Source organism: Hemitrygon akajei, chromosome 4, assembly GCF_048418815.1.
Source record: "Hemitrygon akajei chromosome 4, sHemAka1.3, whole genome shotgun sequence".
Lineage (NCBI taxonomy): Eukaryota > Metazoa > Chordata > Chondrichthyes > Myliobatiformes > Dasyatidae > Hemitrygon > Hemitrygon akajei.
Window position 1 is genome coordinate 150,315,302 of NC_133127.1, and position 13,364 is coordinate 150,328,665.

The 13,364-nt window shown below is 37.8% G+C and overlaps 1 protein-coding gene across 1 annotated transcript in view; it reads left to right on the forward strand.

Moving 5' to 3' along the window:
• The window catches only part of dync2h1 (dynein cytoplasmic 2 heavy chain 1), a 440,753-nt gene that overhangs the window by 298,245 nt on the left and 129,144 nt on the right, over positions 1-13,364 (forward strand). Inside the window, exons 80-83 of the mRNA XM_073043598.1 lie at positions 2,666-2,776; positions 7,780-7,935; positions 8,894-8,969; positions 12,952-13,163. Coding sequence (XP_072899699.1) covers positions 2,666-2,776; positions 7,780-7,935; positions 8,894-8,969; positions 12,952-13,163 — 555 coding nt within the window. The remainder of the gene's footprint in view (positions 1-2,665; positions 2,777-7,779; positions 7,936-8,893; positions 8,970-12,951; positions 13,164-13,364) is intronic.

The window sequence follows — 13,364 nt, forward strand, 5'->3', positions numbered from 1 at the left end:
TTTGAATATGTTTGGTCTGGATGATGTAGAATGAAAGTAGACGTGAAACTACCAGCATGATCTGAAATCATTGAGTGGTACATCAGGAAATATAACCAGGATGTTTTTTTTGACAATTATACTAAGTAGTACTATGTATTTCCCATCTTTGTGTTCGAGTCATTCATGGCTTTGTCCCTCTCTGTCTAACTACCCACTGCCTCAGAAATATTTGAATACCTTGAAATCTGTTTTTTTTTTGTTGCAATCCCCTCAGTTGAGTTATTCTACCATGTCCCTCAGTGGTTGTAAAGGTCAGCAATGCCATAGAGATCTTGCTGTCAACAAATGATCTACTTTTGAAGTGAATTAAAGCTGTCAAAGACACTACAGAAATCTTTATTTTCTTAAGTTTTGGTTATCCAGGGAATTGTGTTGAAGCATTTTATGTATATTGCTTGCTACAAGTATCATATGTCAATTGTTCCAAATATCAAGGCTGCGTTTGAATTGTATGTGCTCATATTACTACAAGTTGTTCTTAGAATACTGTGAATGTAAGATAGCCAATAATGTAAAATTAAGTTATCAAGCTGCATTGTTTTGCATCAATTTGTATTGTAAAGAGATAACAGCATGAGAGAGAGGTCTATATGTGTTCGAGCCATCAGCTTTAATATGTTTAGAGAATTAGAGGTTACACATATATGGCAGTGCATGCATCATATTAATATGGCATTGCTTTTTTGATAGGAAATAATTTTACTCTGAATGTTCAGCTGTTTTGAGATCAGAATCATTACAAGTTAGTATTTGATGTGGTAATTACTTGTTTGGCAATTGACAGCATGTGCCTGTTACAGTGTCTTAGCTCGTATGAAATATCAAGGAAGTGGAAGACATTGAAAGCATTCAGACACTACTGAAAACGCCTGGAGAAACTGCAAAAAGAACTCACTACAATTAGAACTGGAGGGTTTATACATGAGTAATTTACATAAGCTGGAAATATATTTCTGGTACATTTAAATAATCTTTATCCTTAAGGTTGTTATAGCCAGGGATGGTAGTGGGAATAAGCTCTCACTACCTATTAAATGCTCCCAATGGCATGCAATTCAAATAACCTCTGACAACTAAGTCCAGCTCCTCGCCTTCACATGTGCTTAGCTACTAAGCTAGGTGGTACCATTTCTACTGACAGCAGTAGGGTTACTGGCTCCTTAGAACAAGTCGCTTCAGGTAGATGGGGCTCGTCAGCCATGGTTGGTAGCTCATCTGGGAGAAGAAAAACAAATCTCAAACCACTGCTACCTTGTGGCTATACCCACTCACAGGGAAGGCTTTGGGAGTGAACCCTGAGGAAAAAATCAGAGCTGGGGTCCCTGAGGCAGTCCTATGTTGAGTTCAATGTTGACTGGCACTCCTGCGATGCTGCTGGTGCCAAACTGTATCAGTCTCTGCCGTTCCTTTGGATTCATCAGTTCCGTGGATAGAGGAGCCTGCTACACGGGTAACAGCTTGTTCTCCATATTCTACTACCTTGGCTTGCTTATCACGTATGTAGCTGAGGTGCAGCATCCGTGGTCGACCCTGAGCAGTGAACAGCCTCAAGGTCATCTATATGATTCTAAGACTCAGTAGAAACCAACATGACATGAATCTTGGAGGGTTGTAATGTTCAGTTGATCTTCGGTTGTAATCCATCTGTTTTCAAATGATAAATAAATAGTTTGCAGTTGAAATGGCCTTGTTGTACATGGGCCCCAATTTTCAGTGTAGATATCTAAATATTTATAATAAAATTTATTGCACATTTTAAAGCTAAGAAAGCAACCAAGTATTTCTTAATTCACAGAATGATATTTATTAACTTAAAAGTTTTAATCAATTATTTCATTATTTCAATTAAGATGTGTCATTATTATTCTTAAACAATATGTGTGCATTATACCAGATTTCAGATCTTTTTGACCATTTCTCAAATAGGGCAGATTTTATTTTCTGCCTTCAGGAGACAGATAGAACCATTTAGATAAATTATCAGATGTTCCTATTCTAATGCTTAATTATACTTGATGTGTCAAATATGATTTAATGTTTATACTTTAGAACCATAGAAACATAGAAAACCTACAGCACAATACAGGCCTTTCAGCCCACAATGCTGTGCCGAACATGTACATGCTTTAGAAATTACCTAGTGTTACCCGTAGGCCTCTATTTTTCTAAGCTTCATGAACCTATCCAGGAGTCGCTTAAAAGACCCTATCGTATCCGCCTCCACCACCATTGCCAGCAGCCCATTCCACACACTCACCACTCTCTGCATTTAAAAAAAAAGGCTTACCCCTGACATCGCCTCTGTACCTACTTCCAAGTACCTTAAAACTGTGCCCTCTCATGTTAGCCATTTTCTTCAGTTCTGGCATGAAGTAAGTCTTTCCCTAACTAATACATGGTTAATAATGGCACAGGGCAGAACTGGGGCAGAAGTTGGTGTTTCCCAGGAAGAATTTCCTGATTATTGCCTGGCAAGTGCTTAGATTTGGTCAGCTGAGTACTAAGTTGACAATCTCTGAGGATTTCTACCCTCAGAAGATTTTTAAAATAAGTAATTGTTAATAAATAAATAATCAAAAAATAAGTTAGCTTACTGACAATTTGCAAACTTATTTTTCTTTAGGAGCTGAACAGACTCGAATTTCATACAAATTTCCGCCTTTGGCTTACTGCTGAAAGCCACCCAAAGTTTACTCCAATATTACTGCAGTCTAGTCTCAAAATAACATATGAGGTAAGTGAGTAATAACTGATTGATGTTATATTCAATGGGAAATATGGTATTAAATAGCTAGATTGTGTGGTCAAATATAACCTTGATGGTATTACATTGGTTATGAAGACATTACCCTAGATCTGATAGAGGTCATTGCCTGTATTAGAGAAATAATGACTACAGGTCTCAACTTTTAAGTAAACTTTAGTTGGCTCAGGAGACGATTTGTCTGGCTTCCAAATCTGTCACTAGGTTTGGGCCTTGGACACTTGATAGCATGCATGGAAATCCCGGACATTAAATGATTGTAAGAATATCTGTCATTCTGTTTTCCTTCCTTATCCTTCATGGACCCTTATTTATGTACAACCTGTCACTTAGCATCAAAGAACCTTTCTTTTGTAAATCCAAAAATACTGAGGTTTGGATTTCTTTTTCTTGACTTTGTGGTTCATCAACAAAGGCTAGCTGAGGTGATTTTTTTTTTGAGAATGAAGATGTTAATGACATCAGGTTGTGATTACAAGAGAAGGCAAGTGAAAAGGTTTTCAGTCATTTTGGTTCTCTCCTTGTTGCTGGCTCAAAGGCTTGAATTGCGAAGTCCCTGTGGTAGGTAGTATGCAATGGTTGTTCCCCATTGAAAGGAATCATAGATAATGTGGAGGGTAATATCAGGACCCTCATGGACAATTACAACTGTGAAAGAGTTTAATGCCTCTCCACTGTTGTTGCTTGGGAACTCAAGTGTATTAATGTTGACATCACCATTCAGAGTGAAAAAAATGGGCAAGGAATGAGCAATGAGCTCAAATGGCTTCTATAAATGTACTGATGATACAACTATTGTCAGCAGAATTTCAGATGGTGATGAGTGGTTGTACAGGAGTGAGATTTATCAGCTGGTTCAGTGGTGATGCTGCAACAACCTTGTACTCAACATCAGTAAGACCAAAGAACTGATTGTGGGCTTGGGAACACACACCAGTGCCCATAGCAGGATCAGAAATAGAAAGAGTGATCAATTTCAAGTTTCTCAGTGTTAATATCCTGGACCCAACATATCGATGCAGCTGCAAAGACAGCACAACAGTGACTACATTTCATTAGGAGTTTGCAGAGATTTGGTACATTACCAAAGACACCGCAGATTTCTGCAGCTGTACCATGGAGAGCATTCTGACAGGCTGCCTCAATGTCTGGTATGAGGGGTGGAGTGCTACTGCACAGGATCGAAAGGAGCTGCAAAGAGTTGTAAAATTAATGATGTCCATCATTGGCACTAGCTTCTGTACTATCCAAGATACCTTCAAGGAACAATGTCTCAAAAAGATGGCACCAATCATTAAGGACACCCATCACCTACATCATGCCTAGTTCTCATTGCTACATCTGGAAGGAAGTACAAAAGCCTGCAGGCACACACTCAATGATTTAGGTACAGCTTTCTCCCCTCTGCCATCCAATTTCTGAATGGACAGTGAACCATGAACACTACTTGACTACGTTTTTATTTTTATTTTTGCACTACTTATTTAATTTAACTATTTAATATATACGTGTACTCACTGTAATTCACACTTGTATTATGTATTGCATTGTACTGCTGCTGCAAAGACAACAAATTTCACAACATATGCTGGTGATATTAAACCTGATTCTGATTCTGAAAGGGGCAATTTAAAGAATAAGGTAGTGGGCACATATTCTGTAGGGCAAACTGGAAGAGAAATGCCCTCTTCACAGTGTGTGTTTCCCCATAAAGAATTTACTGGTCTGGTTTCTCTGTAAATCCCTCTCTAGTTCAAGAATGCCGTATTTGGCTCACCGTAATATGGAGCAGAAGCACTGTGGTTACCTATGCACAATCTTAGACGGTTTAGATGAAAAAAAGGAGAACTCAACTGATCTTGAAAAAATCCTGGCCTATATTCCAAAGGAAAACTAACTTCTTCTCATGGGCAAATTGAATGCCAGGGTAGGAAGAGTCAGAATCCTTTGACTATTGAGGAAGGAATACAGAATCCACAGGGATCTACCTCCTAACAAAATACTTGAAAAATACAACACATCTTTGTTAATATAAGCATCCTGTTTAGCCAGAGGGACAAACATGACAACACCTGTTATCCAGGCACTGGTACCTGTCAGACTTTATCATTGTTTGAGCAAGGATATCTGAATCTCCCTCACCATTACAGGTACTCATCACTGTTCATGGTCACGAGCATGGTCTATCAACATTGCTTCAAAACATCAGCAGCAACAGGCGGTTTGTCCTGATAAAATTGATGTCAAAGCTATCAAGTACACCACAAGGTAGCTTAACTCTAACTGTGCCTCACAGACAACTTGTCGAAGGCCAGCTTACAGGAGCTTCAGAGTGTCTAAACATATGAGCTGCCTTAGTGAACCGTAAATGAAGTCTGTGAAGAGACTGTTGGCTTCTTTACCAGAAAGGGTAAGAGCTTGTTTGATGAAGTTGACAAGGGGATTGTGAATTAACCATAATATATCAAATGTCCTTTGATTGGAAGCCCCATCATCCCTCTAGGTAAAAGTAACAGCTTATTAGGATTTACAGGGGGATCTTGATCAACTGGGTAAATCGGCCAAGGAATGACACATAGAGCTTAATGCAGAAATGTGTGAGTTATTGCATTTTGGGAAGACAAATGAGATTACGACTTCCATGGTGAATGGTACGGCCCTGGGGAATGTTGCAGAACAAATGGACCTCAAGAGTACAAGTACATAGTTCCCTGAAAGTGGACTTGTAAGCAGATAGGGGGGGTGAAGAAAACTTCTGCCATGTTGGCCTTCATCAGTCAGGACATGTATCAAATTTGGAATATTATGTTGCAGTTGTGCAAGACAGTGTGATTACATTCAGAATATTATGAATTAAAATGAGTTTATTATCCCTGATATATGTCATGAAATTTGTTGTTTTGCGGCAGTAGGACAGTGCAATACGTTAAGAATGATTATAAGTTAAAATAAGAATATGAAAAAACAACTACTGCAAAAAGAGAACAAAATAGTGAGGTAGTGTTCATGGGTTCATGGACCATTCAGAAATCTGGTGGAGGAGTAGAAGCTGTTCCTAAAACATTGAGTGTGCATCTTTAGGCTCCTGTACCTACTCCTTGATGGTAGTAATGAGAAGGTGCAAGCCTTAGATGATGAGTGTCCTTCATGATGGATGCTGTCTTCTTGAGGCATCGTCTTTTGAAGATGTCCTCAATGGTGGGGAGGTTAGTGCCCACAACCCTCTGCATCTGGTTTTTAATCCTGTGCATTGGTGCCTCCATGGAGGCAGCCCGTTAGCATGGTGGTTAGCGTAATGCTACTACAGTGCCAGTGAACTGGGTCCACGTTGTCTATGAGGAGTTTGTATGTTCTCCCTATGACCGTGTTGGTTTCCTCCAGTGTCCCATCCTCCTCCCACATTCCAAAGACGTATGGTCAGTGGGTGTGCTTGGGAAGTGCAGGCTTGTGGGCTGGAAGGGCCCGTTAAGGCATGGTATTTCTAAAGTAAATGCCAGCCGCTGAAGCAACTAGTCGGAATGCTCTCCATGGTATATCTGTTAAAATCTCTAGAGGCTTTTGTGACATGCCAAATCCCCTCAAACACCTATTGAGACATAGTGGCTGTCATGCTTTCTTAGGAATTGCATCAACGTCTTGGGGCCAGGACAGATCTTCAGAGATACTGATACCTAGGAGCTCGAAGCTGCTCATCTTTTCCACTGCTGACCCCTCAATGATGACTGGTGTGGGTTTCCACGACTTTCCCTTCCTGCAGTCCGCAACTAATCCCTTAGTCTTACTAACATTAAGTGCAAGGTGGTTGTTGTGATACCATTCAACTAGCCAATCAACTGTATCTCTCTCTTGAATGATATCTTGCCACCATCTGATATTCTGCCAACAGTAGTTGTGTCATTGTCAAAGTTATAGATGGCATTTGATCTGTGTCTAGCCACACAGTCATGAGTGTAGAGAGCAGAACAGTGTGCTAAGCACGCGTCCTTGAAGTGCCTCTGTGTCGATTGTCAGTGAGGAAGAGTCCAGTTTTGGTGTACTTGTTACAGGAAAGATGCCATTGACTTGCAAAGAGTACAGAGGAGATTTACAAAAATGTTACCAATACTTTATGGATGGAGAGTGTTTGAGCAGATTGGGACATTTTTACTGTAGTCTAGATGAAAGAAGGGTGATCTTACAGGGGTGTATAAATTATGAGGGGGTATTATAGTGAATGCATGCAATTTTTCTTCTAGGGGAATTGAAAGCTAGTCAGCATTTATTTACGGTTACAGGGGAGAGGTTTAACAGGAAGCTGAAAGGCAACTTTTTCACCCAGAGTATAGTCAGTGTATGAAAGTAGTTGGGGTAGATACATAAACAACATTTAAAAGATAATTGGACAAATGCAAGAATAGGAAATACTTGAGGGATGTAGTCTAAATGCAGGTGAATGGGATTAGCTTTGATGGGAATCTTGGTCATCATGGATTAGTGGGACAAAATGCCTGTTTCTGTGCTGTATAACTTTCCGACTGTGACTCAAAACAGCTACATAGGCACTTAAAGCCAGCAAAAAACTCATGAAATAGAACAGACAGTGAATGGAAAATTCATTCTCAGCAACTTGTTGATGGTGATGATATGTGGATTCGTCAGTTCTATTAAGGATATTCCCAGCTGAAACACCCAAGCCCCACTCAGCCAAAAGCCAAGAATGGGGAGGAAGGGAAACCTTCAAAGATGTCCTCAACTATGACTCTCTCTTGCATGTGGTTACCCTTGACTCTATTCCACAGCAATCTAGTTGCTCTCGTCTTGTCACCATGCCTCAGCGATACTATCAATAACATTATTTTTAAGGCAAATGTTCCTTCACCTTCTGGATCAGAATCATCACTTTTGGAAAATGCTGAATTGTGAGCAAGTAGCTTGGTTGGATTTTTATAATTTTTTGCTTGCATTTGTTCATTGCTTTTTGTTTTATTTAACAGGCGCCGCCAGGTTTGAAGAAGAATTTAATGAGGACATACGAGTCCTGGACTTCAGAACAAATTGCTAGGAAAGGTGTTTTAGAAAGAGCACAATCCCTCTTCAGCTTAGCCTGGTTCCATGCTGTTTGTCAGGAGAGGAGGAACTACATTCCTCAAGTATGTTGTTTAATTTCAAGCAAACATTTATTGCAAACCAAATGCTTAAATCTTAATCATCTTTAACATAACAGAAAGCTGGTATATAATTTGAAGTAAATATATCAGTTTTATAATGTATTTATGCTCATTTTCCAGTATCTTGAGATCTTTTATTTAGGTGACAGATGGTATGATTTCACTACAGTTTTTACAGTGGTATAGTTTTATGCATCAGTTTTGATGCAAGAGAAACGTTTAAGGGGGGAAAAAGCAAAAAGATTAGGAACAATAGACTAGGACATGCTGGGGCATGAATAGAAAGGAGTGTGGAGAATATAGGGCCCCAGGTGTCATGGACTAACTTTCATCGTAATGCTCCAAAGTGAGGAATGTGCTCGATATGACATCATACATCATGTCTCAAATGGATATTGTATTAAGGTTGACATCACCAGTCAGATTTCTGGAGTAATGCAAGTGACCTTGAAATGGTTATTTTCATATTTCCATCTAGAAAAAAATTCTTCAATTGTATAGCACAAACACAAAACAGTATTTCTAGGCTATAAAAATGTAAATCATAATCAGGAAAAGTAGAAGCAAATAGAAATATAGAAATAACTTTTCAGAATTAAATAATTATGAATCTCCAATATGAGTAATATTCACTACTCTAAACTTTTATGCATCATAAGGTAATTATCAAATTGGTAATACTGTTAACAGGCACACTGACAAGGAGAACAATTTGATTTATAAACAATTAAATAGCTTTGGTTTATTTTTAATGGTATCTACAGTCAATTTCACATAATGCATATTTCATCACATTTTATGAAGCAGAACTATTTCTCACCAAGATTCTGACAATGTAACACTCAAATTAATAACACAGTTTGTTCTGACAAACTGGCAGACAAATGGGTGTTTTGAAAATATAAGATATAATTTTTTACTTGTATACACTTTATCTAAGGGGTGGACCAAATTTTATGAATTTTCCTTGTCTGATCTCCGAGCTGGATTTGAAATAATTGACAGACTCTTTGAAGGTAAGCCAATTTCTAATGAATTATGTATTTTACTTGGTATCATTAACTATTCTGTAATCATTAACAAAGTATGGTTAATTTTGTATAGTTTTTAGTTCAGATGTTGATAATCCTCAGAATGCTTGCACAGAAGTTTATTGTGGAAAAATGTATAATATATAATAACATACATATCTGTACATGTAAGCAATGATTACCTTTAAAGTTATACTATCCAAACAGCTGGATAGAAATGTACCAAAGTGAGATTACAGATTTCCTTGTGGCAGCATCAGAATCAGGTTTAATATCACTGGCATATGTTGTAAAATTTGTGTACTTTACAGCAGCAGTACAATGCGATGCATGATAAATATAGAAAAATACTGAATTACACAAAGAATATGTATGTATATTATATTGTTAAAATAAATAGTGCAAAAACAGAAATTTAAAAAGTAGTAATATAGTTTTTGTGGGTTCATTGTCCATTTAGAAATCAGATGGCAGAGGGGAGGAGGCTGTTCCTGAATTGTTGAATGTGTGCATTCAGGCTTCTATACCTCCTTCCTGATGGTAACAATGAGAAGAGGGCATGTCATATGTGGTGGGGGTCCTTGATGATGGAAGTTCCTTTTCTGAGCCACTACTCCTTGAAAATATTTTGGATACTACAGAGGCTAGTATTCATGATGGAGCAGACTAATTTTACAACTCTGCAGGTTACTTCAATCTTGTTCGGTAGCCCCTTTCCCCCATACCAGACAGTGATGCAGCTAGTCGGAATGTTCTGAACAGTACCTCTGTAGAAGTTTTCAAGTATTTTGCGTGACAAACCAAATCTCCTCAAAATCCTGATGAGATACTGTCACTTTCTTATCTTCTTTATAGCTGCAACAATATGTTGACCCCTGGTTAGATCCTTAGAGATATTTGACAGCCAGGAATTTGAAATTGCTCACTCTCTCCACAGTTGATTCTTCTATGAGCATTGGTTTGTGTTCCCTCGTCTTACCCTTTCTGAAACACATTTGCTTCTCCTGATGCACAAAGCACCATTAAATAAATAAAAAATATGATTCAGTTAACTTAAGAGGCCTTTGTTTCTCCTCTGCTGAGGGTCATACAGTATTTTGCATTTGATGACACAATTAGACTTTGAACAAAGTTAAAAGAAAACCTGTTATCTAGGTGAATGCTCTTGCTGCCTGCAATTTAAAATTATAGTCTTTAAGAAAAGATAAAAATGCTTGAGGAACTCGGTGAGTCAGATAACATCTATGGAAAGTTCTGAGGAAGGGTCAGTGACCCAATGTTGATGAGGTTGTCTTTCCACAGATGCTGCTCGCCTGGCTGAGTTCTTCCAGCATATTTCTTTTTGTTTCCAATTCCTATCTGCAGTTTTATTTGTTTGCTATTATAATTGGCACATCTGAAGTTGAGGGGTTCTGGATGACTCCTAATTTCAGTTTAACTGCCTTTAAACTTCTATCAAGTTTTTAAAATATATTTGCAATGATACTTGATTTACTACTCCAGGATCATTAACAGATGTTTTGAAAGATTTAATTCTTTCTTTATGAACTCATAAAAATCAATATGTGCCCATTAATTGTATGCTGGTGATAAACCTGAAAGTGCCTTAGAACCCTGTCGTGCTAAGCAGGATTATGACTGAACTCCTCTAAGTTATGTTTTTTGCTTAGGCATTTGGTGTCAAAGATTCCTGTATCTAGAAATGAGTGACAAATGCATTAACTGCCTGTATTTCTGAAATACTGGAAAACAGAAAAAGCACACAACATTGTTTTATTATGTGAATGTTGTTAGTTGGAATTGATTTTATTATGAGCTTATAAATGTTGCTACTACTCAATATTTAGCTTTATTGTGCTGCTGTATTTTCCATTTTCTTTCAGTATCTTTTTTATTGTGTTTGATCATTCAAAAACGTGGCTTTGTAGAAATATCTGACATGTAAATATTGCACAGTTATCAGAGCAGAAGAATCACCAGGATGTACCTGGATTTTAGGACTTTAACTAAAGCAAAAGATCGGACAGGTTAAACTTAATTTCCATGATAACCTGTCGGTGACCTGATAAAATCATAAGAAACATAAACAAAAGAGATCTTAGAATCTTACTTTGCCATAACGTGAGTATTAAAAAAAAGAGGGCATTAAATGAGAGAAAGAAACCTTAAAGGGGATTTTAAGGGGATGTTTCGTACATAAAGAGTGGTTGATATCTGGAACTTACTGTGAGAGGATGCGGTAGAGTCAGATATAATCACTATGTTTAAGAGAAATGGGGCAGAAGGATGCGAAGAAATGAGAACAAATAGTTTAGTGTAATTGGATAAAGGTTGGGATTGCTGTGATGGGCAAAGGTCTTATTTCTGTGTTGTGCAACACTATGACTCCATCAATGAACAGAATTGAAACTGCACAACACTCATTGCTTCAATTAGCATAAGCCAAAAGATGTCTATGATCCTAGAATGCCCTTGATATTAGTAACAAATTTTCAAGTTAGTTACAGAATGCTATTGTGATTACTTGTTTCTTTTTCATGCTGATAATTTAAATTATTCTGTGCATCCAAAGTAAATTATCTAGCGTTTTTGGCAACCATCTGTTAACTGCATAATTATTCATCGATGACCATGCGTGTTTAATCTACAGGGTGATTGATAATAGTGCTATTCGACTACAGTAAGGATTAACATGTGAATTATCAAGTGTATATGCATTATTTTTATAAGTTTTGACATTCAGGAACTTTCAAAAACTATTAAGAATCACAATCATAAATGTATTAATGACTACAAGAGAGATTAATTTGTTCTGATAATATTTCATTGGATTTTCTGCTGATCAATTAGAAAGGCAGACCTCATGTTCTAAACATTATCAATGCTTCAAATTTTACCTCAGATTGGATCAAGCTGGTTATTGGATTTTAGAGTCAATAAGCATGGAAACAGGTTCTTCCAGCATCAGCAAGCACCCACATACACTAATGCCTATTTTATTCTCTCCTGATTCCCTTCCAATCCCTCCAGTTCTAACACTCATCTAGGAACAATGCACAATGGCCAGTTAACCTGACAATCTGCATGTCTTTGGACTGTAGGAGGAAATCAGATTGCCTGGAAGAAACTCAGGTGGTTACATGAAATATGGTCTAGATCAAACCCAGGTTGTCAGAGCTGTGTTGCAGCAACTGTACTCTCTTTGTCCTGGTACAGCCCCATTTTGCGGAGTAAGACTTGCAAGATTTTTCCGGACCGTAAATTTTTAGTGAACTGTCCATATAATCCTTGTGAAAAGTCTTACCTCGTAAGTGGATAAACAGATTGGGAATGAGATTTTGGGCAGCAGAATGCTACCAGAGAGCAAACTGTTGCTAGTGATCTGCTGCTGTTAAGAACTTGGACCAGCAGTGCTTGGAGCAGGTAAAGGAAGGTGGGAGACCATTGCAGCAGGACTTGGTTGTGAGGATTCTAGGTACACTGCTGCTACTCCAAGTCCATTAACAAAAGGCAAAAATTAAATGCCTAGATCTCTGATCTTCTTTTGCTCACTGATTCATTTTTCACCAGGATAGTCTAATTGCAACCATTGATGGTCTCCCCACTATCCCAGTGCAATCCTTACTATGAAAATGCAGTGAAAGGTTGATGGCTTAATTGGAGATCAAACCATCAAGCCAAGTAAGTACCTTATGTTACTGCTGAAAACAGCAGGATGGAATTGCACATTGCAGGAAGGGCAATGGAACCAGGATGAGGTATATATTGATGTCCCAATATTAACTTCTTCCCCATATCATCCTCCCCAAATCTTGGCTTTTATGTTAACAATGTGCTATCAGTATGCAGAATAAGCATCAGTTCAAAGTAAAGTAGACTGGAAACACTGTTTGGGATGGGTTGAAAGAAAGAAAAGTTGTGATTTTTTTCAGCAAATTGATTTTGATTTTTTTTTTAATGATCTTAGAAACAAAGGATGTTCAGTGGGAGTTTGTTCATGGTCTGTTGAAAAATGCCATCTACGGTGGACGCATCGATAATATATTTGATCTCCGGGTTCTGAATTCATATCTAGAACAATTTTTCAACCCCAAAGCAATTGGTGGATCACAATCCAGGACCAAAAATGTAGCATCATTTCCATCATCAATCACTGTGCCTAAATCCTGCAACATTATGGTAGGTGATGTTAATAATGTAAGTATATGCAAACAGTGTAAAGTCTCCATCTGGCAGGAAATGACATTTTAATTTAATCTTTACAGCTTCACTGAGGATGGCATTATTTGTCATTGATGAATTTCTATATAACAAACTTTAAACAGCTGGTATAATTAAGGAGAGATCACTTAATATAAAATATGCACCCAAACTTTAATG